This window comes from Triturus cristatus, chromosome 12 (assembly GCF_964204655.1).
Source record: "Triturus cristatus chromosome 12, aTriCri1.1, whole genome shotgun sequence".
NCBI lineage: Eukaryota > Metazoa > Chordata > Amphibia > Caudata > Salamandridae > Triturus > Triturus cristatus.
The window spans coordinates 622827004-622853033 of NC_140595.1; the positions used below are offsets into that span (position 1 = coordinate 622827004).

The window sequence follows — 26030 nt, forward strand, 5'->3', positions numbered from 1 at the left end:
GTTGGCAGTGCATGCGCTGCCTCGTCATACGAGACTTCTTGGAATCGATACGATTCCAGAAGCCTTGTCCCAGCTCCGCCTTAACTTTTGATTCGTGCGCGTTGTTTTGCGTCACGAATTATGCCAAAGGCAGTGCAATGATTCACTCCCTTATTGTTGCCACCCTGTCTCCTTTTATCTACGCCCTGTGGGATTGGATCTTTTACCCGCGGCGTTACACTAGAGCCTTTATTTACTGGGGAAGCACTATTTGTTTCCCCTTCCGACTGTCTCTCTGAGACACAGCTGCTTGTTTACAGCGACTGCCTGGCCAATCTGTTTTTCTGCCAGGGTGTGTTTGAGTGCGTGTGTGAGATAGAGAGCATGTTTGTTTTGGCGTCAATGTGTGTCTCTGGTCTGTGGTGTTCGTGTGAGAAGGGGCGCCTGTGTGTGTGTGTCAGTGTGTTCTCTCATTGAGTGTGTATGTGTGTGCTGGCGTCAATTTATGTGTCTCTGGTGTTCGTGTGAGAAGTGGCGCCTGTGTGTGTCAGTGTGTTCTCTCACTGAGTGTGTATGTGTGTGCTAGTGTGCTGGTGTGAGATGATGCCAGTGCGTGTGTGTGAGTTAGTGTCAATATCTGAGTTGTGATATCTGTGCGTGGGACAGTCACACATTGCGACCCCTGTGTCTCTTTGTCTGTAGCTGCGTGTTGCCGCCCGATGCCACAGGCCTCCTCTCTGCCATGTCAGTGCCACGGAAGATCTGAATTGGAAGGACTTGGACATTATTTAAATGCCAGGATTAACATGTCACACATGCCTTCATTTGGGCATAGTTTAAGTAAGGAATCAGTGGATTTACATGTACCGTATAGGACACAGCTGAGCCAGAGTAGGAGGTGTTAAATCAGCGCAGTTAAATAAAACCTCAGTACACACGAGAGATTGGCGTGCTCAAAAAGTCTTCTTTTATGACAAAAGTGCAGCGAGTTCCAACTTGGGATCTGACATGGCCCAGTGACTTGATTGCTCCGGTCGGACGTGGGTTTGACTATATTCCTCCCCTCACCTCACTTTTCCACATGGCGTGATCCTCTGCCGTTAACTCTACCTTTCTGGACCTCATTTCTGTCATCGATCTGAATCGGAAGGGCTTAGACATTATTTAAATGCCAGGATGATTGCCCTGATGATAAACTCCGGTTTAATTCTGCGATCAGGAGTTTGCGCAGGGATTTTAGTGCATAGCTGTGCGATGATGATCCCACTCCAGATGTTTTATCCTGGCAGATTTCAGCATGTCTAATCTGATGGGATTTAACAGGGGAAAAGGCCTTGAAAAAAATACAAAACAAATTGAATTTCGCACTTTAAACACCGATTCGGAGTGTGAAGACTCATTTCCAAATCAAAAACTTGGAATAGGAGGTATTAATCATACACAATGCATACCTCAGCCCGGGCAGTGTTTTTTTTACTGGGGAGGTAAATACGGTACGGCCCACTCTACTCTCTACTAATCACTCTCACTACTACTCACTCTGTACTACTCTCTACTACTCACTCTCTACTACTCACTCTCTACTACTCACTCTCTACTACTGTACTCATTCTCTTCTACTCTCTACTACTCACTCTCTCCTACTTTCTACTACTTACTCTTTACTCACTCTCTACTACTCACTCTCTACTACTCACTCTCTACTACTCACTCTGTACTACTCTCTACTACTCACTCTCTACTACTCACTCTCTACTCTCTACTACTCACTCTCTACTACTCTACTACTCACTCTCTACTAATCTCTACTACTCTAGTCTCTACTCACTCTCTACTACTCTACTCACTCTCTACTACTGACTCTCTACTCTCTACTACTCTACTCTCTCTACTACTCTCTACTACTTTCTTCTACTCGACTACTTTCTACTACTCACTCTCTACTACTCACTCTCTTCTACTCACTTTCTCCTACTCACTTTCTCCTACTCTCCTACTCATTCTCTACTGCTCTCTACTCACTCTCTACTACTCACTCTACTACGCTCTACAACTCTACTCATTCTCTACTACTCTCTACTACTCACTCTCTACTACTCTCTACTACTCATTCCCTGTATGTCTGACCTGGTGTCTTCAATGCTTAGAGTGAAAGACTTAATAGAAGCTTGGTGTGTGGTGTTGAGTGGAAGCTAGGGGATAGAGAGAGATGAAGTTCTAACCGTACCTACGTGCTATTGCTGTAACCCAAGGGCCTATCATGCAATAAAGAACTTTACTCCTACACAAGTGGCTCCAGACTCTTGTATGAAAACCCTGTCCACCAAGTACGACAGGGTGCTAAGACTGCAATGGCGTTATTTAGACTTGAATATCTATGTAAACGGTGAAGTATACTTTTGAGAATCCCCAAAAATGCAAAAGATCTACATATTCAGCTTAGTTACATGAATAACACTGTTCAAGACTAGACTTTGTGGTTGTGCTGCACATTGCGGGAGTACAAGTTATGTTTGTTCATTAACAACAGTGAAGCCGAAGAGGCTATGTAGTGTTGTTCTACAACACCAGTCACCATGTCCAATAATTCCTTACCCTGCAGCCTAGTACAAGCATGCGTCTTTTCCTTTTTTATGGAGGGGCCTGAGCCATTGGTCCACAGAAGTCCTTCTTCAGATAAATTGAGCGAGTTATCAAAGTTAGATTCCAACCTGTGAGACTGTTGGAGGGGCTCCCTGAGACGCTCCTGGCATGGTGAACCAAGTGCTTTATTGGTGCCTGCTACAGGCCAGCTGCAGCCCTCCTGGATAGGTAGAAATAGGAGTATACATTTTGTTTATTTTTTTTGAATCTGTGATAGTTTATTAGTTAAACCCTTGATTAGTTGGAAAAATGCTTCCTCTGCCACCTGCATTTATTCCTGATGAGTATCCTTAAGCAATATGACAGCAGAGAGGCCGAACATTTATTCAAGGCTGATCACATTATTCACATTCACATGAAGACACATTTTAAAAAGATGAGTTGATAGGAATGTAATTCACAAAGAGTAGGTCACAGCTCAACCGCTGACTGAAATACGCTTCCTTTAGGATGATATAAGAAGTTTAAACACCAGTTTTACATCCAAAGGAAAGAGATTTGTTGATAGTAAAGTTAGAACGGCGCCAGCAAGTGCGCTGAGGCTCAGGTTGTGCACATGAGTTCGTTGTTGCATTACATGGCTGCAAACTAACATAAAATGTTGTTGGTGTGGTGGAGTCCAAGAGTGTTTAGAGGGGACAAGAAATAAGGCTGGTCTCCCTTTTTGCCTTAGTGTAAATTGGCAGCTCACGCTGCTCCCCAGATCATCAAGCCAGTAGGGCCTTCCTTTTTACATCATCTCACAATGCTCTTCAACTTCTCACACTGTCAAATTTTTCTGGTTAGGGGTAGTTACGAGGGCATTGCATCTTTTTAGGGTGAGCAGAAGAAGTGGAAGAGAGAGCTATGCATACGGGGCTGAACAGACAAGGAGTCTTAGTGGTCTAATAGATAATTTGACCTTGGAACATGTAGACCTGTATTCTAATCTCATAATAGGCACTAGGCAAAACGTTATGGGATCCTGGGCAAATGACTTAATGTCTCTGAAATAGCAAGTGTATGTAACGTATGTATACGCTTCTTCTGTAGCGCAAAACTAATGTAATTGAGTAGTGCAAATAGGTAAAACCTCACTTGATTTGAAAAATCTACAATCATCTTCCAGCCCCTCCATTTATATACAGTACCTCATTACTCAAAGAGGAGGTTCATGTTGCATATAAGAACCTGTTAGAAATGGGGGTCTCTAGTTGGCAAGGGATTGCACCTTTGACCAAATAGGCACCCTTCTTCCTAGTCAGGATAAGGGAGTTAGTTACACTCCTAAAATAACCCCTGCTCACCCCCTTGGTAGCTTGGCACGAGCAGTCAGGCTTATCTTAGAGGCAGTGTGTAAAGCATTTGCACATAACCAACAGTAATACGGTGTAAGCACTACAAAAGGAAAACACACCAGTTTAGAAAAATAGCCAATATTTTTATATTCTTTAAGACAAGAGCAAATACGATAAAAATCCACAATACAGTACTTAAAAATCTACAGTTGTCAAAATACGCTTTAAAAACAGTTCCTTGATGTCGATAGCTCCGTCCGGGGCTATCACGGCATCATGAGCAAACAAATCCAAACAGTTCTGGCTGACCGCGGCGTCGCGGGCCAGCTACGGTGTCGGGAAGACCCGCAAACAGTACCTTTTAGAAATGCAGGGCGTCTGTGACCTCTCGTTGAGCTTCTGAAAACACGGCGTCCGCAGGCGTCGGTTCCGGAGGTTGGTGCAGGAGTCGTCGGGCCCTCGAAGTCACACACGTTGCGGGTCGATCTCCTCTCTGTTGGGGTCAGGAGCGCTGGCGGCGGCAGGCGTTGTGTGCTGCGGTGCAAAGTGCGGCGTGAGGTGCCCCCAGGTCGGGGTGTGAGCAGCGGCTTAGTGGCGGCCTCGGATGGCGTCGGTGAGACCAGGGTCGCGATGCGAGGGAAGGCGGTGCTCGTCACAGTGTTAGCAGGTCACGGTGCAAGCGGCGGCGTCGTTGCAGAAGCGCTGTCGGCTGACGAACTGGAGTCGATGGCGTCGGTAGGCCAATGCTACGGTGCGGGATGAGGGCGGTGCGTCGTGTAACTTTACGAGCGGTGCCCTCGAACCATAGTGCAAGCGGCGGCATCGATTTCGGCGTGGAGCGGTGTAGTCGGGGATACCAAGGCGTCGTCGTGAAGCGAGGCGGTGCGGAGTGCGGTGCCCACAGGTCGTGGTCCGAGCCACGGCTCAGTGGTGGCATCAGCCGGCGTCGTCGGTGAGAGCAGCGTTGCGGCGGTGCCCTCTGCGGTGCCAAGGTGTCGTCGCGAGGCGGTGCGGAGTGCGGTGCCCACAGGCTGCGGTGCGAGCAGCGGCTCGGTGGCGGCTTCATCAGGCATCATCGGTGAGACCAGGTGCGGCGTTGCAGCGGTGCCCTCTGCGGTGCCGTCAGGACACTGAGTCGGCAGCGGCGTCGTAGATGACGTCAAGTTGCTTTTCCTCTGTTGCAGCACAAAACACATAGTCCCCAGTGCTGTGGACAGAAGAGCTTGAAGTCTTTGCTGTTTCTGAGACTTCTTGAACAGGGGGCAAGCTCTACCTCAATCCCTTGGAGGGACTCACAAATTAGATTGCAGAAAGTTCAGTCCAGTCCTTTCACTGCCCAAGACAGAAGCAGCCACTGCAGGTCAGCCCAGCAAAGCACACAGCAAAGTGGTAGTTCCTCCTCACAGCTTCTCCAGCTCTTCTTCTTGGCAGTCTTCTTGATCCAGATGAGTTCTAAAGTTCAGGGGTCTGGGCCCCAATATTTATATCCCAAAATCCTTTGATCTCTTAGGCAGAGCGTGTCTGTGCCCAGCCAGAACCAGTTCTGCCTTCTCTGGTGTGATTTCCTGGCAGGAGGTGGGAACGGCATTGTCAGAGGCAGACCAGGCCCTTTGAGGTGCAAGGAAATATCCTCCCTCTTCCCCCATTGCAGCCCAGGTCTATTCAGCTCTTTCCTGACCCACCTAGACTATCTGGAGCCACTCCTGCTCCCCCAGCCTTCTGTCCTCCAAAACCCAGACAGGCAATCCACATTCCAGCAGAGGCACATAGGATGACTGAGCAAGAAAATGGCCACTTTCTATAAGTGGTATTGTCAAACATAGAATGTAAAAATCACCTTCACTAAAAGATGCATCTTTCGATGCTGAGTTCATGCATACTAAACTTTATTTTCCTACCTAATTCCCCGGGCCAGTTATGTTTATAAGATGTTATAAACAAACTTTCCATTCTGTCCTATGAGGAACAGGTAGCCTTGCACTAGTGAAAAACGAAATGGGCTGTAATTCACTATCCGGACATGCCACACACACCAGGGCATGTCCTTCCTTTCACATACACTGCACCCTGCCCACAGGGGTACCTTGGGCCTACCTTAGGGGTGCCTGATATGTAAGAAAAGGGAATGTTAGGGACTGGCCAGTGTGTGCACTGGCCAAGTCGACATGGCAGTTACAAACTGTGTGCAGACCCTGCAATGGCAGGTCTGAGGTACCTTTTTAGGGCTACTCACGTGAGTGGCACAATCAGTGCTGCAGGCCCACGGGTAGCATTTGATTCACTGGCCCTGGCACACGCAGTGCACTTTACTAAGGACTGACAAGCAAATCAAATATCCAATCATGGAAACACCAATCCACTTTACCACAGGAGCACTTGCACTTTTTCACTGATCAGCAGTGCGAAAAGTGCGCAGAAATGCTACGCCATCAAAAACAGAGTCAAAACCGGAGGTCAGAAAGCAAAAACTCAGGGGAAACCTGCCAAAAGATGCCAAGTCTAACAGAACCTTGAATATTAAAATACTTATAAAAGTAAAAAAGGCAGTGATTAGAAAATGGCAATGGCCTACTACTGTGTCAGGCAAATTGTGCGCCTACTAGGTGTGTGAAGAGAAGGTCTGCATTGCCCAGGGCAAACTCTGCCCTATGCAAGTTCCGAACATGGTTCCTCACTTTGTTAGGTGATGTGAAGGAGCATTCTGGACTCCAAGCACAACAAAGAAAACCATACTAAACGAGGACAACCTGCCCTTGTGTGATAGGATCAGGACAGTGACTCCTTCCTGCAGATAGCAGCCAGTACTGTGTTGACTAAAAAGACCCAGCAGGCAAATTAAGGAAAGAGTGATAGAATGGACTGAGACAGCCTAGTGGAAAATCCGGTAGACAACATCTGAGCAAAATTACAGACCGGTGACTCATGAAATACTAAGAAATACACCATGAGGGCGACCTGCAGCTAATAAGGGACCAAGAAGTAGAAGAGCGCAAAGGAAACATTTTGATGTACAGAGCACTGTTCAACTACCCGTAGGAAAGACTCACAAGTTAAGGGGGCTTCAGCACATGGTAGAAAGAAAAGGGACGGATCCATAGTAGAAAGATCCACTGGAGTTTCAAGGGCACTGGGAACTGTCAGGATAGATTTGTTGTCAGTTTGTCCCACGACAGGCAGGATAAAGGTAGTCACTCTTGTTGTTAAAAAAAAAAAAAGCATTACCTGCTGGTATTTGCAACCCTGCCTTTGTAATGGGAAAACGTACCTATAAGAACCAGCGTGCAAAGTTAAAACCTGGAAATGGATTTTAGCAACTCGGGCTTGACCTGGGCAGGATGAGAACACTGGGACACGTACCGTGACGTGAGGAGCCAGTCTGGGCAGCAGGTACACAAAGTAAGTTCTCGGGCTCTGGCTGGAACCTTCTTAAGTGCCTGGGAGCAGATTTACAAGCGCTGGACACCGGGTGCAGCACCAGTAAGAGGGGAGAGCGGGGCAGCAGTTTAGAGCAGTGGAAACCGTTAGTAAGAGCACTGGAGACAGAAACACACCTGAAAAGGCAGAGGGGCTTTGCAAGTTCAGTACAGCTTCAGGCTGTACCAGGAGAGCCACTGCTGACACCAAGCGTGTGACATTGGTAAGGGAAGCAGGGCCATCGAACAGCGTTCCAACCTTTCGACTTCTCTGGACCTCCACTAAATCCTTACTGGAAGGCTGGGACTCTCACCTAAGCATTTTCAATGGTTTGAACTGCAGAACAATACACAAAAAATACAGACCTCTAGCTTTCATCAGACGAATACAGAAATGAAATATTTTATTTAATTCACAAACAATTTAAATTTTTTTTTTTATAACCAATTTTATTGGCATTTTAAACAACAAAGTAAACATAGCACCACTTTGATATATCCGACATTTTAATACAGTTACAAGTGATTTCCCCTTTCTGTTCGTTTGAAGTGTGAGCCCACCCTTACATTTTTTAATTTTACTGTGAAAGGTGGAGATATCTAAATTTCATTGAAGCCGCTCATCGTCTATACTATATTTTGTTTGATGTGCTTGCAATGCTCCCAAGAATCAATCTGAGGGTGCTAATTACATTTTTAGCCTCCAACTAACATTTATTTCACATTTAGAGAACGTTTTAAAATATTCAATTTTGCTTTATTATATTTATACACTTTGTTAATATTATTAAATTTTCTAAGCAATCATGGACCCACAGGTGTCCCCGTACCATAGGTTAATAACCACTGTCATAGTACACACACATATATATATTTGTAAGTTTTTTTAAAAGCGTTACACGTTTTCTCAAAACACAGTACAAATGCATTCTGGGAACTGTATTCCATGTAAACCAGTACATAATTTCCATGTAAACCAGTACATAATTTCCATGTATCTGTAAGGTGTTCAGTAGCCTGCAGTTGTAAGAGGACAGTCCTGGTCTGTCAGTAGTATCACAAGTTTGGATTGTGACACTCTCAAGTGACATCAAAGAATGCTGCTAAGTTGATAGCTAAGCACTGACGCGTCACCTTACTCCAGGTACCTGTGCTTACGCTGTGTCTCGGACACAGCAGCCAGTGGTTTGCATCCCACTTGTAAAGGCACACTTCCCAAAGCTCCTGGTGCTCTGTTGCATCCCTGCCCATCCTTCTGTCATTGATGGTCCTACAAGTTCCCATCCTGTGCCATGTCCTTCTACAGAACAGCCCTTTCTAATTCCCATCCTTTGGTTTCCCATATAACATATTTTCTGACAACACGCATCTTTTCCTGTTCAGTGCTCTTCCCTTCCCTTACCCCAAGAGCACATCGCTCACAACCACTCCCCTCTGGATGGCGGTGAACTCCCTGATGATGTGAAGCGTGTTCAGACTTGCTACGTGAACTAGGTCACCTTCTGTGAATTGACGATTTGCATTTCAAGACTCCCTGAGCCAAGTAACTACTCCTACTTTGACGGCCTACATATGTCCTGCAATTCGACCTCGAGCAGCCAGGACTAGTGCAGCTGAGTACAACCGACATGCCCAAAAACACCACATCATTGGCAGGTATGGGCTAGACAAATGACTGCAACAAGGCATTTGATATACTGTGCCCAAAGTTTGACAAGGTCAGTTTAGTGAAATAAATAAATATAACAATAGACCGTTGCAGAACTGCAGTTTGGGAGAACACACTATTGTGTCACGGCTCCTGCTCATCACTGGATTTAGAATAGTATTTACCAATAACCCTTGCTGAGCTGATTTCGTCAATATAACTCAGTGTATTGAATATGAATGGTGCACTACGTAACACAGAAATTTTGTGTCAGTGAGTGCTCTATGGCAGTTTGAGCACAATACAGCGCGGGCTGTTGCGGAAAACGTGTTTATGTTCCCAAGGTGCTTCAAATAGGTCATTAATCAGTGACTCAGTTTTGTTTTTCCTCTGATATCTGAGAAGGTTTACCTTTTTGCACACATAGGAATTTCTTTCCTATGTCTGAGGTCAAAGAAACACTCAAAGGAGGATAAGTTGTCGATTCAATACATTTTTTTTATTGTAAATTCCACACAAGATGCAATGAAATCTGTTGATAAAAAAAAAGCTTGAACGAACAATAACCAAATTGAGAATAATTGGGTAGATAAAACAAAGTAATTGCTTCCATAAAATGTAACCGTGCAGGCGTGCTTTAATATTAGAAGTTCGTAACATTGCTGTGCTGTAATTTTGTCCTGTGCAAAAGAACAATTGATGGACAGAATGCAGAACAATGTCATACATTCACCCCAGTACAGAGATCTGGGCCCAAATACATCTTTTTTTGCTCACCATGCCATTCCAGTTTGGACCCAGCCATATGCAAATCAGTCTTGACCCTGTGCCCAATGGGAACAGTCCAGCCTGAACTGCCAGGCCAGGTCCTCCCTGGACTGGAAACAAGCATCCTAGGACCGGTTTCTGGCTTTCAGCCCTCATCAGCCAGGATAGCTTGACTCCAGTGGCATGGAGAGCACGTCTGGGCATACCCGTCCCACTTGGGGTGACAAATGCAAAAAGAAAAATTGATGAACAGAATGCAGAACAATGTCATACATTCACCCCAGTACAGAGATCGGGGCCTAAATCCATCTTTTTTTTGCTCACCATGCCGTTTCCAGTTTGGACTCAGCCATATGCAAATCAGTCTCGACCCTATGCCTCATGGGTACAGTCCAGCCCGAACTGCCAGGCCAGGTCCTCCCTGGACTGGAAGCAAGCATCCTAGCTCTGGCTTCGGGCTTTCAGCCCCCATCAGCTAGGATAGCTTGACTCCAGTGGCATGGAGAGCACGGGACCCATGTCTAGGCATACTCGTCCCACTCGGGGTGACAAATGCAAAAAGAATAATAGCTGAACAGAATGCAGAATAATGTCATACATTCACCCAAGTACAGAGATCTGGACCTAAATCCACAAAAGATGCAATGAAATATGTTGATGAAAAAAAGCTTGAACGCACAATAACCTAATTGGGTAGATAAAACAAAGTTATTGCTTCCAACCATGTAACAGTGCAGGCGTGTCTTTAATATTAGAAGTTTGTAACATTGGTGTGCTGTAATTTTGTCCAGGGCAGACAATAAATGCATCACATCCCGTAATGGGCAAAAAAAGAGTTTACTGTTGCTGTTTACAGGAGCCAGTAGGTTTGACCAATATTTATCTGCAGGCTGCCACTCCCTTTCTTAAAATGACGTACATATTTAGATTAGATCTAAAATAAAATTGCATTCCTTTGGTAGGAAGATAATTACATAACATCACCGCCCTTTTTATTTTAATACAATAATTATAATTCTGATCATGACTTTGTACTCTTGATGAATTTCTTTAGCCATCTTTTAAAGCGGTGTTCTTCAGTGAGTATCATAAGCATGGATGCTGTGTAATCTACACAATCAAGCTTTAGTGCCAAGCAATTGGGATCATTTTTACAGCTAAGTAAAACAATGAGTGATGCTCCAATAAAGTTCATTCCTTATTTATAATGTATTTAGTTGAATTAAGATCACTGGTTTTCAAATATTGCCATATCTGCATAATTTGCCAATAGCCATAATAACATTTCTGCCATATTCAATTCCAGCCGGAGGGCCTTTATCAAATAAATCGTCCTCATTATTAATTAATGGTTTCAAGAAGTGATTTCAACCTGCGATATGGTTTGATAGTGTTCCTGATCTAAATCCCGATTGTTCAGAAGGAGTGAAGCTGCAGAACGTTCAGCAGTTGTTTCAATTTATGTTTTGAATTCTTATTCCATTCAATTACATATTTTATTTGTAACTTTTAACTCTCCATTTAATTGTTGAAGCCTGATGGGTAGTGGAATGGACAAGCAGAAGGTTAGAACAATTGGATCATGATTGCTTACTACTTCTGATCTTACTTTATAAATAAGTCACCTTTTTGGGGGGGAATATGTTTATTGGCATTTTCTCAATTGCAATACAGAGACATTGTTCAGCAGCAAAACATATTGGCGTATTCAATTTGACGTTGGCATCATATTCAAATAGCAGTGGTGGACAATCAAATAACAGTGTTATGCACCGGCACATCATGTGAGCCCCTTCCCGTACTTCCACCCGTACACCAGGAGATCATTGTGAATCACAGCGCGAGAGTCCATAGTGTGTGAGCCATGGCTTCCATATTTTCCAGAACGTTTGTCCATGCTCTTTTTCAATTCAACCAGAGACGGACTCATCCTCATCACAGCCCCGCACGCCTTGGCCAGGTCTCGCTTCAACACCACTAATCCTAGCTGAAGTAGAGTCAACTTTGTTTTGGGGAGGTCAATTTCGGTAGATATTCCTAGCAGAACAAACCGAGGATTAAGCGGAATAGTCTCTCCCAGAATAAGTCACCTTTTTAACTCTGAAGTCACCATATCAGTAAGGCCATATGAAGCAAAACATAGTATCAGATTCTATTAGTCTGCAGCATTGTGTAGAATCTCTGAGCACATCACCCACTTCGCGACCTTTAATAATTTCCAGATTCAACGTCATCGCCTAGTCTATTAAGAACCTTCCCACCTCTCCAAATCAGTGTTGTATACTAACTGTGCACCAATCCTACTCTGAATTCAGTTGGTCACCATTACAACAATTTTTTTTTATCAACTAATACAACTAATCCACCCAAGCAAGCCGTATGGTTTATTTCTATTATATGATGTTAGCAGCAAAAGGAAAGTGACTCTGGACCCTTTCAACAAACCTATGTAGGCTAGCAATACTCCTGGATAGTAACTTTATCTCTGTTGGGCATTACACCTCTGCATGTGAGAGCTATTACTGTGGTGTAAAAAAACAGTAACCTCTTGCAAAACATCAAGATTGAGCTCAGTGTTGAACACAAGCCTTTTGCCACAGCTGGCAGATACCCGCCAGCAGGTAGCATCAGCTGTAATGGCTTGTAAGTGGGTGGTGTTACATCTGTGACTTACAGTAGTAAAGAATTGATCAATTCCATAGTTATGTATTTTTGACCACACTCTTGTAGAATTAGCACAGTTACTAGTACACTCCATAAGATTGCAGTGTTCCCATACGTGGTGAAAGGAAAGTTTAGTGGATACAGAAGTTAATGTATTAAGTCAGTAACTTCTTATTTACTACTCTGACATGAAATGAAATGACAATTGCTAATCATGTCAAAGTTAAAATAAACCAAAAGCTTTACAAATCTTATCCTGCGTGTTTTGCAACAGTCTCCTTCTGACTCAGAGGCCTGCAGCGAGATTGTATATGAATATGATTAAAGGGCACATTTGCGAGGATGAAACTCTAATATTGTCTCTGCACCACTTTTCATAATAGGGTATTGAGGGGTGTCTGTGGAGAGTCAGTTCCACAACCGGACAGACTGTGTAGCACAACATTTGTGATACCACAGGATGCAAATTGTTTATCTACACCATAGTAGCTGAATTGCAGTGACTATCAAATGTGTTACCTTGCTGTTTGAGGTAGTTTCTACTTTTCTAATCTGGTTATTTCTGCAGTTCGCCGCCTGGTGAGGAAGAGACGAGGCGGTGAAGAGGATGAAACCACGCCATGGTCCATGTCTCAGAAAGTTCACATTGCTTCCGTCAACAACTTCCCAACAGCTGCTGGGCTGGCCTCGTCTGCAGCTGGTTATGCCTGCCTTGGTGAGTGACAGCACTACCCTCTGTGGAGCTCTTTTGTAACAAACTTAGCCAAAAGTTGTATGATTTTCCACTTTGCTTATCAAGTCCTGGATTGGAGATTAGCTATGTTTTGCCAGTTAATGGCCTGCCACACCTGTTGGTATCAACATTCTTAAATTGTGTACTTGGTTTGTATAACGCATATTAAACCTCACATATGTATCCTTAGATGTCCGGCCCTGGCACAATTCAACTCAGTTGATAACCCAATTGCCTAACTATAACCTCCCTCTCCTACCTTTTCTTCTCTCATTTAATTCCTCTGGCACCTAGAAGCAAGTACATTTTATCTTGGGCACTTTATATGGAGAAAAACACAGTGCCAACATTTTGTCTTTCAGTAAGTTCAGTAGGATTGAGAGGCTCTCAACCATTATAAAATTTAGAAAATAGTGGCATCTGACGTGCAGGGTTGCTCTGCATCAAGGACTTTTAGTACTGTACCAAGCAAAGCACAAGTGTTATTGACTTTATTGACTTAGAAATGGAAACCGGTAAAGGTGTCTCCAAACAGTCAATTGCGAGGTACCAGCAGCTCACACACACATTCAGAGTAACTCACAGCCTTGCGTTCATTTTTCAGCACAGGGTCACATTTTCCTTTTAAAGTTAAGGGAGGTCTGTGTTTATTTCTCATTATTATCTTCAGGCTGCTGATAGCAGACCCAGATAATGAGCAGTGCTGAAGTCAGATTTATGACCCAGGGCACAGAGGTGAAGAACTGAGGTATTTAAATCTTACAAAAGTCTTAGTCAATTCAATATTGGAACAAAAGAAAAGAAATTATGCTTCTGAATGGTTTTAAAGCGGAGAAAATTAAAATGAAGATTTAATTTAATGATTAAGTTAACTGCAGGAAGTTAGAATCATTTTAACAAGCATTGGTATGGCAACACTATGGGTGAATCCAGCAAGTACTCCGATTCCTCCCTAAGCACTGTTGAACGAAAGGTATTGGGGTTGGGTGACTGATAACATCTACAGGAGTAGTGATTCTTCGTCACTTACAAGGCACTTTTTAGAAGTGAAGCCATCTCCAAAGCTGCAACCATACTGGGATATTATAACCAAGCCACATGATTGTAAGCTATAGTTCCAACTAAGAGTTTTCTCGTTACCAGTAAGGTTGTTCACAGCGAGATGGGATTTACTAGGTGACACCTCTTGTCCCATTTGCCATGCACAATCAGAGTCTCTGGCCCACCTGTTATTTGTCTGCCCAGCTTACATCGCCCCACGACGTATGTGGCTGTCCCCAATCTGCAGATCTCTGGGAACTAGAAGGAACGATGTTGCTCTTTGATTACTGCGCTCGGAACAATGGCACCTATTTTCATTGCCCTGGCAAATTCTTGGGATGGGCATGGACCATTAGATCTCAGGCAATTTCTGTAGGGTAGAGATCTGTAATTGCTTCAAGCTTTTTATTCACTCATATGAATTTCATACCCGTTTTCCATTTATTAACGCTAAGAGATCACATGGTAAGGGTCTGACATGATGTTGATGAATTTGTCTGTAAATGCGCAGTAAGTTCCACAAGGAATCTTAAATGTATTTTTTATGTATAGGCATTTTAAAGTCTGATGCTTTTTAACTGTTTTTATGGATTTTATAGTTTTAACGGAAAATTCCTTTTAACACTTTTTTGTTAAAGATGGGTCATGACTTTATTTTTTGTATCTCTGCTTTGATGACTAAATTGTCGAATAAAGCTAATGTGACTGACTGATGACTGATTATATTAACCCTTCGTTTTAATATTATCCCATTTCAAAGTGTTGAATTTACAAACAGCAGGCCTCTTGCTCCCAGTGGCCAGCAGACATCCCATATTTACAACTGAAAAATAATGGAATTTTTTTCGAATGGGAGAAATTTTAAGTGGATAAAAATATTTCTAGGAAACACGGAGTCAATGTTTTTCTCCACATTCAGTTACGCCAATTGCATCTTAATATTTTATGAATCATGTTTCTCCACTTTAAATTCCTCCTGTTTAAACAAATGACTGTATTTGTCTGTTGTAAATAGGGCACCATGTCTACAAGGCATTTACACACAGCAGGCATCTTCTCCCGGTGACTTGTAGATAGAGTGTCATATTTATAACTGAAAAATACAGTCATTTTTTGAAGTAGGAGAAATTTAAAGTGCGGAAATTGTTCCATATTATGAACACTTTTTTGCAGAACATTTTTCTGCACTTTAAATTTCTCCCATTAAAAAAAATGGCTGTATGTGTGCTTTATACATGTAACAGTGCCACATGTGGAGAAAGGCATGTCCTGTGCCACAAGTACATATGACATACTCTCATTCACCCATACACACACATCCCATTCACACACACACATGTTCATGCATCCCCAAAGACCACGCTCTCAAAGACACACATGGCAGCCCTGTCAGAGTGCCCCTAGTCAAAGTATTTTATTCAAACCATAGTCATTGACTCTATTGCCATTAGGCTTAATCAATTAAACTGGGCGTGGAGGTGTCTGGTAACATTGCGCGAGTGGCTTGACCTTCAGTAGCTCACAGTGATTTTCACTTTTCAGAAGTAGCTCTCACTACAGAAAATGAGACCCCCTAGCCTGGCCGCTGTAGCCAACCAGTTTTGTTACTATATGCAGAGCCTCCCGTCTGCTTAATTTCTGTATGTCAGTACTCTAATGCTCACTTCTCCTTGAATATTGAGGGCCGTCCACTCAAGATAGTTCTTCTCTTTTTAGCAAAACAATAACTGTGCTGTTTTAAAACTTGAGTTAAAAGAATAAAAAGTAATTCTCTCTAGTCCTGCTCGGGTCACAGCTAGGATGCTGTGTCGTGGTTGAAATACAGCAATCGTTAACAAAATCATGCTACGTTGTGCATTGTCATAGGTTCAGCTGTGATTGTACTTTTACAACTTGTCTTAAGGAGTTGTCCTCATAACAACAAATAGATATTATTCTCAACTCCACTCAAGTGAGCCTTGAAGGGAGACTATAGTACCGTCTGTATTATCAAGATACCAAAGATGTTTTGTCTGTCTGTCCCTTATGTTTCACCTTTTCAATGTGACCCTCCCTCACAGAAAAATCTGTTTTCCACAAAGTTTTAAGTGATACAACAGGATTAAGAAACGTTTTATAAATGCAACGAGGTGGAGATGGTGAACTACATTATGTTGATCCCTGCCTCTTCGTTTTCTGTCCCAGTATATACGCTCGCCAAACTCTATGGTGTGGAGGGCGAGCTGTCGGAGATTGCCCGCCAGGGATCGGGGAGCGCATGCAGGAGCATGTACGGTGGCTTTGTGCAGTGGGTCATGGGACAAAGAACAGATGGAAAGGATAGCCTGGCGAAGCAGGTGGAAAATGAGATGCACTGGCCGGATCTTCGAATCCTCATCCTTGTGGTGAGTGCAATGCTTATTCCATTCCTTTCTTGTCTTTGTCAGTACTTAGGCCTCCAGGACCTTTCATTCAAGCTTCTCTTGTAAAACTTGACATGCACTTGGTACAGCGCCCACATAATATTAAAACTTGAAACACATGGGTCGCTTGTTGCTTCAAAAGCCTTTTGCTTAGGTGTGTATATTAAAGCTATATCATCATCATTATCGTCACCAACCACCATCAGATCACTTTTTTCCTATAGCGCCTCCAGTAAACTGCACTCTGTCCACCGCCTAGCTCAGTGGTGTCCAGCGTATGTCCAAGAGCGCCGGAGCCAATGTTGATTTTCAGGATATCCACATGAGATCAGATAGATTTACATAAAATTAATCTAAATGCTTCGTTCAGCTCAGCTGCTCTCAAGCTACTCAAAACTCCAGTGGGTAGTTTCACAATCTAGACCAGCCTAAATCTGACCAATATTTTACCCATGGTCAAGACCCCAAAGTCACAGAGAAATCTTTACTGAGTGCTATTGCTGGCCTTATGCAATAACCCTTATTTATCAATCTGAGTAATTATGCAGGCAACCATATGTTACGCTTCACATACTTCAATCCAGAAAGTGTTTGAGTTGATGGTTTTTTTTCCCCTCTTATTTACATATAGATATTTGGGTATTTTCCTTTCAAGCATTTCATAGAAATATTCAATTAAAAATATTATAAAGAATACAACCGCAATCCATTGCACTCATGGAAAAAGATATTGCAAACGAAGGACTTCATGTAATCTGTAAAACAGAAGCATTACAGTTAATAAATACTTCCACTTCCACAACCATGCATAAACCTTATTTCCCCGGCACATCCTTTCTGCTCACTAGTGAAACAGTGCCCGACTCCTAAGCCTCTCCATGCCACCTGCAGATGCAGTCTCTCTGCCCTCCTAGCTGACATTAGGCCTCTAAGAAGGAGTGATCACCTTTAGTACTAGATTATTTACTGGTGCCAATGGTCACTGAGTGCTGCTATTGCTGGTTCTGCAGTCTTCAATGCCATTAGGTACTCTGTACTGGTAGATAGCTTTCAGACCGCTTGAAACTGAAGAAAGGCTTTTGACTTTTCTGACATGGGATTTTAATCCATCGCTAAATCGCAGAGACAGTTCTTAACTAGTGGAGATGTAAAAGAATGCTCTTTCCTCACTCATTAAATGTTTATCTTGAACCTCTGTAGAATAAATGTGTTTATTTACCCAGGTAACCTGTTTAGGCAATCCTCTTATACTGCAGAGAAGTCCAATTTCTCTGCATGTTTGTTATACAGATAGGCAGCAAAATTCTAAAAAAAATTATTTCTAAAGTATAGCTACCGTTTGTTGGAGACTGTCAATCCAAGCAATGCAGTTCAGGAACCTGCGAGCAATCATGGATACAGCTCTACCCTTTGAACCCCAGATAGGACTTTATATGTGACTTGGTACATGGGTGCCTATCAAGCATGGAGGAGAATAGAGGTATACTGGTGTCAGTACCTAGATGTTAAGGGCTTCTTGCAGGAAGGACGTGTACAGGTAGAGGTGTATTCGTGAAGTGGGCTTAGTGGTTAATTAGATGTTTTCTACAAAGAGAGACTTCGGAGTAGTCTTCCCTGGAACACAGGCTGCTTGGGTAGAGGATGAGATGCAGGTGCTGCTGGGTGTTTGTGTTCCACAGCTTGAGGAACACATCCAGTTTTCTGGAGATGAGTGCCTATTCTCTTGAGTCGAGTAATAACACTGCAAGAAGATGGTCTCCTGTGGGATCCAGGCAGAGCATCGAGCAGGTAAGCTGCTGCACTATTGTTGGTGACTTTGAATCTCCCCTGGACGGCTGGAGCTACAAGGGTTTACCCGTAATTAGTTGGTTGAAAGGAGTTCATGGACCATTTTTCCTCTTTTCTCCATTTTGACTTATCGCCAGCAAAACATATTCTAAATTTCAATTCTTAAACCAACTGTCCCACCTTTTCATCAATTAACTTTATTGATTTTTATGATTTTTATCACAACAACGTGCACGACCAAGGCTGCTTCTGAAGGTGAGCGAGTAACGACTTATTTGCAACATAGGAATGAAAATTTGACAACTGAAAACAGGTCAAGCAGCACATTAATCAAGCGGCAACTAATGTGGTTTGGTGAAGCATAAACCAAGCCCACAAATATGTATGTATGTATGTATGTATTAATGTGGTATTAGCATAGTGCATATCTGGCCAAATGGCAGTGTCAGAGTCCACAAATAATGGTAGCTGGGTTCAGGGAGCATAAGCGAACTGTTACTACATCGTCATGTAGCATTCCTTAAAGACGTGTGTCTTCATTTTTTCCTAAATTAGAGCAGGGTTGGCGTGGTCCTAATAGATACAGGGATCTTTCTCCACATCCTTTGTGACAGATTGGAGTATGCTTGCTGCCTTGTTTTGTTTCTTTTTCTGCACTTCATTGTCTGCAGTCTGATGGTATCTTGCCAGCAGGGGGGCTGATAGCCACCAGAGATGTTGGGCTTGTCAGCCAGATAGACAGGGGTGCTGCACTGGGCTGATGTGTCCTATTTCTTCAAGCAAAGAGATGTGCTGCGGAGTGTAGGATGCCAATAAGCGGATCAAAGATGGAGTCTGAGAGGCCGTTTAGCAGGGTGTTGCCATCATCTGGATGCAACAGCATGAAAGCTCGAGTCGTAGTTCTGAAGTTGCTTTCCTGGTGGAACGGTTTTGCGTTTATTATTATTTTTTTATTTAGAGAAAGCTGGTACTAGGCTATCTTTGTATTCTTGGCAGCGTGTTCCTTGAGGGTGAAGTCGATCCAGGGTGAATGCAAGTGATTTGGCACTGGGTGAAATTTGGGGGTTCAAAGGCATTCATGTTGTTGAAATAGTTGGACTAGTTCTTGCTTGTTCTTGCCAAATACCAGAATTCTGTCTTGGTGGCCAAGGAGCAAGTTACTGATGCTAAAAAAGGCAGATCATGATTTCGATCATGTGTGAACAGAAACAACATTAAATGTAAAAAATATTTTTGCCAAATCTATCAAATTGGTACTCGAGAGGTATGTGGCATGCTGATCTCGAGTTCTGTGATCATGGGATCCCATAGTTACCCTGTAGTTTGCTCAGAGCTTCTTCTTTCTGAACGTAGTCATCTTTCCAGCAGCCCAACATCTTTTCACAATTCCAAAATCATCCCACTTCAATCTTCCATTTAGGGAACAATGATAAACTACCTCCATTTACCTGCATGGTAGATATAAACTTTATGCATGATTTTAGTATGCTTTTGTTATATTAACAACTTTCAAATGAATCCACAGTGCTTCATACAGGGAAAAATACAACCCTCAAAATTAATGTAAAGAAGGGTCAGGCAGTGCAGCGCTCACGCTCTTTTATAAGTTTCATGCAGGCATTTGGGCTTAAACACATATAACGTATTTGCAAGCTCAACATCCGTTCGTGCATATCCTCCATGTTTTACATTTCCTTTCTGTCCGCTCGGGCGCCTCTTGATTATTTTGCCCATTATTCTTGAATTCATTTCTCCAGCAACATGATTTTCAGAGATTTTATTATAAATTGAAAGCTAAATAAATTCATCACACATAGTCTAAAACCTATGTACCAAAAATTCTATACCCAGACTGAACGAGTGGGTTGAATAATAAAGCAAAACAGTGGTCCCTAAAGGGGAACGTGCATAACTCTACATCCTTGGAGCAAGTAATTTTGCCCATCAAGCGATTGGTTCCATTTCTCAATCCGTCAATTTTAATTTCTTAACAAATAGAAAAAAATAATTGCAATTTTAAATTTAGATCAATTTATAAGTAGGAAAGAGATTCCAAATGACGCAACAACACAGCGCAAGTAAAAATAAGTGAATGTAAAGTGCGTTGGTGATATACAATCTATGCCCATACAATAGTAACTGGTCCAGGATGCATAAGTACTTTGTACACACTCCAACACAGAGTGAAATGCTCGAGAATCAAAATAAAAATATTATTGTGTCAAGTCAACGTTTTGACCCTAAGAATATCATTTAGACAGTGCAATCTTCAGGTCATAGGTTTGGGAAGCACCTGCCAATTGTGTAGGATGGATGTTGAGATGCATGGGATGCTTCAAAGAAAAACGGATCCATCGGCCGGGGAGTGGCTGAGATTAACGCCCAATCTATGTTGTGTGGTCCTCAATTAAAGCATGTATGCCACTAAGTGATTCTTGTTTGGAGCAGTGTTGTGTGCGGTGAATGGACCTCCGTGATAGGTGTCTTCAACAAGAGAATTGAACTCTGGCAACCTGTGCTAAACAGTTGCCTCTAGGCGCTGTGCTGCAAAGTCCTTGACTGTGGAACTTCCACAATGATTGCTAGGCTGCAAGTTGATCGTTTCAAGTGAATCAACAGCACACCAGGCTGCACGTCTGGTTTCATGTGCGATGATAGTGGGTTGCGGCTGCTTGTGTTAAGTGTAGAAGAGGTACTTACAGCAATTTGCACTGCTTTAGAAAGAGGTCAAACCTTGTTTAGATTTGATTAGTCTTCCCTGTAATGGCACACGAAAGCCCAAAAAGTGATGCAATACTGACCAGGGAAGTTTTCAGCAGTTACAAAACACTGACTTAATCATTACCGTGATCTCTTTTTGTCTACCTCTGGGATCCTCCCTTAAGCAGGAACATAGCTCGGTGTGGGTCCTGAGCTCTCTGTGTCTTATGATTCAAGCTGCAACTGATGAGCTCCAGTTGATATGTGTCTGGAGTTGCATGTGTTACTGTCCAGAAAAGCGTTCCTTTAGTCATTTGAGTTCCACAGTTTTGATTGGGCAGAACCAAAATTGGGTTGAGGCCGATTTGATCCATTCAGTAATGTACCAGTGTGTTGCAAAATAATGGAAAGATGCCCACAGAAATTCTTTGCAGTTGAGAGGTACTTGTTCAACCATGAACATACATCACTTCTTTTTTATCTTTGACTTAAACAGCGTTTGTTATGCTGTGGTGTACTGCTGGTGCTAGTTTGCATTGGGTATAAAACAAAGGGCTGTACTTCAAGAGCAGTGGTGTGCCCTGCAAGGAACGGTACTTGCATAATGCTTGTGTTGTTTACTTTCCAGGTGAGCGCAGAGCGGAAGCATATTGGTAGCACAGCGGGCATGCAGACTAGTGTGGAAACCAGCCCTCTGTTGAAGGTAACAAACCATGTTCACTGTGTTCTCATAGCTGCTCACTGTTGCTACTTTGCCACATCTCTTGGAGTGAAGAAACCAAATTGTTAGTCTTGAACAACTTTCTATCCCTCAGTCTGTCAGTCTTAGGCATGAGTTATCTTTCCAAACTTTCCACATCTTCCCTTTGGCGATGACCTCATTATTTTATACAGGGTTGCTCAGTCACTGTGGCCTTTGCCGGTATGTGTCCTCTCCAAGTGGAGACAACTTTAGAACTGAATGTAATTGAAGTATTGTTCCCTTATTTTATTTTAGCACCGTGCTGAGTGTGTGGTGCCAACACGAATGGAAGAGATGACGGAAGCCATCAGGCAGCGAGACTTTGAAAGGTTTGGTCAGCTGACGATGAAGGATAGTAACCAGTTTCATGCCACCTGTTTGGACACGTTTCCACCCATTTTCTACCTCAACAATATCTCCAAGCGAATCATCAACTTGGTTCATCGGTATAATGACTACTATGGCCAAACCAAGGTAAAATATGTCTGGTGAACTACTAGAAAACTGTGCCTTGAGTCTTTCCATTATATCAATTCCTTAGTCCAAAACTCTATGAATATATGTTTCTAGATGTTGCAATGTTAATTGGACTGTTAGACATGTGATATATGCATTACATATGAGCAAGCTAATCTACACCATGTGCATGATGAAACCAAGGAAATAATTTGAAGATACAAAGTGGGGAAATTACTATTTTCTGTCCTGCATGCACTGTGGACATACCAAATCAGTCTTTTTCGCAAGCAAAGTAATCTATGCCACACACACTCTCACTTGCTTTTTTCTCACTTTCTCTGTTTCTATCTTTCTCTTGCTTGCTCTCTCTTCTCATCTAACTTTTTCCTTCTGTTCCTAATTCTTTCTTAAAAATCACATCTGTTTTGCAAGCTTTTGGGACCAACCTAGGTCAATTCTTTTTGCCAAGGGAATCACTTTCTTATGACTTGTGGGAAAACTAAGTTAGTATATTTCATGAACCTTCTGGGACAAACTATACTGCTTTATTCAACATCTGTCCTTGTACAACACTGGCAAACTATTGTAGGGTACCTTTTGTTTGTTAACCAATGTAAAAGTTGTTCCACTGATGCATTGCTTAAATGAAGATAACATTTCCTGTACGTTGTAACACAGAGTGGTTAACTCCACACGTGCATTGGGTTCAGAAAGTTGTTCTTTTCTTTTAAGATTTGGAATTTGAAGCCCATATGTTCACGATATAACAGTGGCTGTATTTTGGCAAAATATAGGAATTGTTCATAAAGGCATGCAAGTGTAAAATTATTCTAGGGTAAATGCAAGTACCCACTCTTTATCATCTCTCCGAGAACCCTATCAGGATTTTATGTGCAGTTCACTTTTGTTTTGCAGGTGGCATACACATTTGACGCAGGTCCCAATGCTGTGATTTTCACTCTAGAACCAGTAATGAACGAGTTTGTGGAGGTGGTTAAGCGCTGCTTTCCTCCCGAGTCCAATGGAGGCCCGTAAGTACCAACTCATTTAGCAGACTTCCAATATTTGCTCTGCAGCTAGTCCAGAAAATTAATTTAGACAGCATTACTCTCTGTATTTATTCTCTGTAATTTCTTTTTGAATGTTTAAGGCATGAAAGGTACTCCACAGAGTTGGATGTGAGTGCGACATGTGTCCCCTCTTGATGGGTGGGGAGATTTTGGGGCTGGGAACTAAAAAGATTTAGGGCATAATTTAGAATTTGGTGTATGGGATACTCCATCACAAATGTGACGGATATCCTGTTCCCCATACTACAAGTGCGTTATCTTCAATACCACTTATAGTGCAGCGGACGGGATATCGGTCATATTTGTGACTGAGTATCCCAAAAACTAAATCATGCTCCCTTATTTCTGTAACTTTTGTTCTACTCCAGAATGCACTTAGAAGGGTTCTTCTCTTGCAGTTTAAAATGCAGTAGACTAAATACAGTCGCCTGAAGCAGACCCCATTCTTATGTGCAGCCTTCAAAGCTGAACATGTCAATGACATTTCTTGTCTCCCTACTGAATAATATCTCTATATCTTTACCTATGACTTTGGTTTATTAAATATACACTGGAATCAGCAAAACCCAGCATATTTCAGCATCAGCCTTCATCATGGGTTGGAGGTATCAATTTCCCAACGTGACTTAGAGGTGAAGGAAGTGTCATAAAAACAAACAAAGGGTAACCTGGTGTTTCCAACTATGTGTAACATAGCGGCCATCTTATGACATGCAGTTACAATACGAGAGGCATAGTAAATTCATAATATCAGCCACAAAATTACAAAATATAATCCAACATAACATCTGTATTAGAGATATTATATCATGTAATGCAATATTTCTGGTGTTCCAACTAGTAAATATCTCAATGTCAATTGCACCAGTTTTATAAAAATCAATAGATTCTAGAACCTGTTACTCATTTATTCTACAGTTCTAAGTGTGGGAGCAAAGAGCTAACTCTTCAAAACAAGAAACACTATTACCCTCATAATATCATAGTACGGCCCTAGAGGGAAAATACATTACATCATGTTTGTAGTTATAGTTATCTTACGTAACTATAGCTCATGCTATTAAGTAACTATGACTCGTGCCCTTGCCATGCTCTGCTTGTACCCTCACATATTACATCACTCCTGGCATGTTCAGTGACTGCATTGATAACATCCCTAACGATGTATGAAATTACATCATTGATAACATTGTGGATGGCAAAGGTTATAGCTACTCGAGAATGCCTGAATTTCAGTGGTTTTGTTAGTTTAAAGCTGTGTACTATAACTATAACTGTAACTATAATGTCCCTTTAACCGTAGTCTTTTTTCAGCGAATATATAATCCTGTAAACTAAATCTATACTATGTGAAAAACAGTACCCTTCAAAACAAGGACGTGGAGTTGGCTTACTATCAACTTGCACTGAGCAGACTGGGTGGTACAAAGCACAGAGTACAACCAATTGTAAAAAAAATATGCTCTGTTCTGTTCTGTTCTTGAAACTTAGGGAAGACTTTACCAATGAATAGCATTTCCCTCTGTGTTTCCTGCCCCATCTCCCTTTTTTCCATCTACCTTCTGCTGTAGTCATTTCTCTCCTTTAACTCTTCTGTTCACTTGTCCTGCATTCTTCTATCTTCTTTCCCTTTTCTGGTCTAGTGTCCATATTTCCATATCTTTTTGATTTTTCTCACTCACACTGTTTACCAATTTTGAGATTCATGCTGGTGTTTGGAGCCCCTTGTATTCCTGTGTAGAAGAGGTATGGTCTAATAATTTGGGCTGAACTACTCCTTTAGGAAAAGGTCACACTTTGTTTAGATATTATTCGCCTTCCCCTGTAATGGTACACGCAAGCTACAACAATGATGGAATATTGACCAACAAAACATTGACTTATGCATTTCCATAACTACTTTTTGTTTAAAACTTTTTGTTTACCGCTGTGACTCCCCATAAGTAGGAAGGTAGCCAAACTGGGCCCTAAGCTCTCTGTTCTGAAGATCGAATCTCAAACTGAAGAGGCCTGGAGTTCCATGTGTTCTTGTCTACAATAAAACGTGTGTTAGCAATTGGAAGTAGAATGTTTTGGTTGGACAGTGTACAAACTGGTTGGAGATTGTTTAGATCCATTCAGTAAAGCATCAAGAAGCTACAATATGACGGATAGCTGCTCAAAGAAATTCTCAGCAGTAAAGAGGTACTTGCTCAAACATTAGAATGCATCAGTTTTTTATTTTTTTAGATTTAAAAAGCATTTACTGATAGTACTGTGCTGCTGGTGCCTGTTTAAGTTGGTATAAAACTAATGGCAGTGGTTCAAGAGCACTGGAGTGCCCTACACGAGCTCTTCCTGCTTGTCTTTTCCTTCTACAAACTCATTACCACAGGGGCAGCTGTCTCCTCCTTTGCACCATTTGCACATTGGATACAGGGCATCACTTTTTTTAAGTGATATGTCTATAATTCTTCCTCCTATGAGACCTCCCACCATCCCAGTTATTTAAATTAGTTTTCATTAAGTTTGAGGCTTTTTAGTATTGTGACTACTATATAAGACTGTATATAAAGTTTTCTCCAGACCAGCGGTGAGATACCTCCATTTAAGGCATTTTCCACTTTGTGTAGTTTAAATTGCCATCATCCGTTATGAGATGAAGAAAAACATTTGTTTTGATTTCATAATTATGTACATCCATTTGGACAGTATGTGTTCCTT

General features: G+C 42.3%; 1 protein-coding gene across 1 annotated transcript in view; it reads left to right on the forward strand.

Annotated features, from left to right (window-relative positions):
- Positions 1-26030, forward strand: part of MVD (mevalonate diphosphate decarboxylase) — a 62391-nt gene that overhangs the window by 21815 nt on the left and 14546 nt on the right. Inside the window, exons 4-8 of the mRNA XM_085639593.1 lie at positions 12961-13107; positions 16351-16550; positions 21685-21759; positions 22054-22272; positions 23173-23288. Of these exons, the coding sequence (XP_085495719.1) occupies positions 12961-13107; positions 16351-16550; positions 21685-21759; positions 22054-22272; positions 23173-23288 (757 nt within the window). The remainder of the gene's footprint in view (positions 1-12960; positions 13108-16350; positions 16551-21684; positions 21760-22053; positions 22273-23172; positions 23289-26030) is intronic.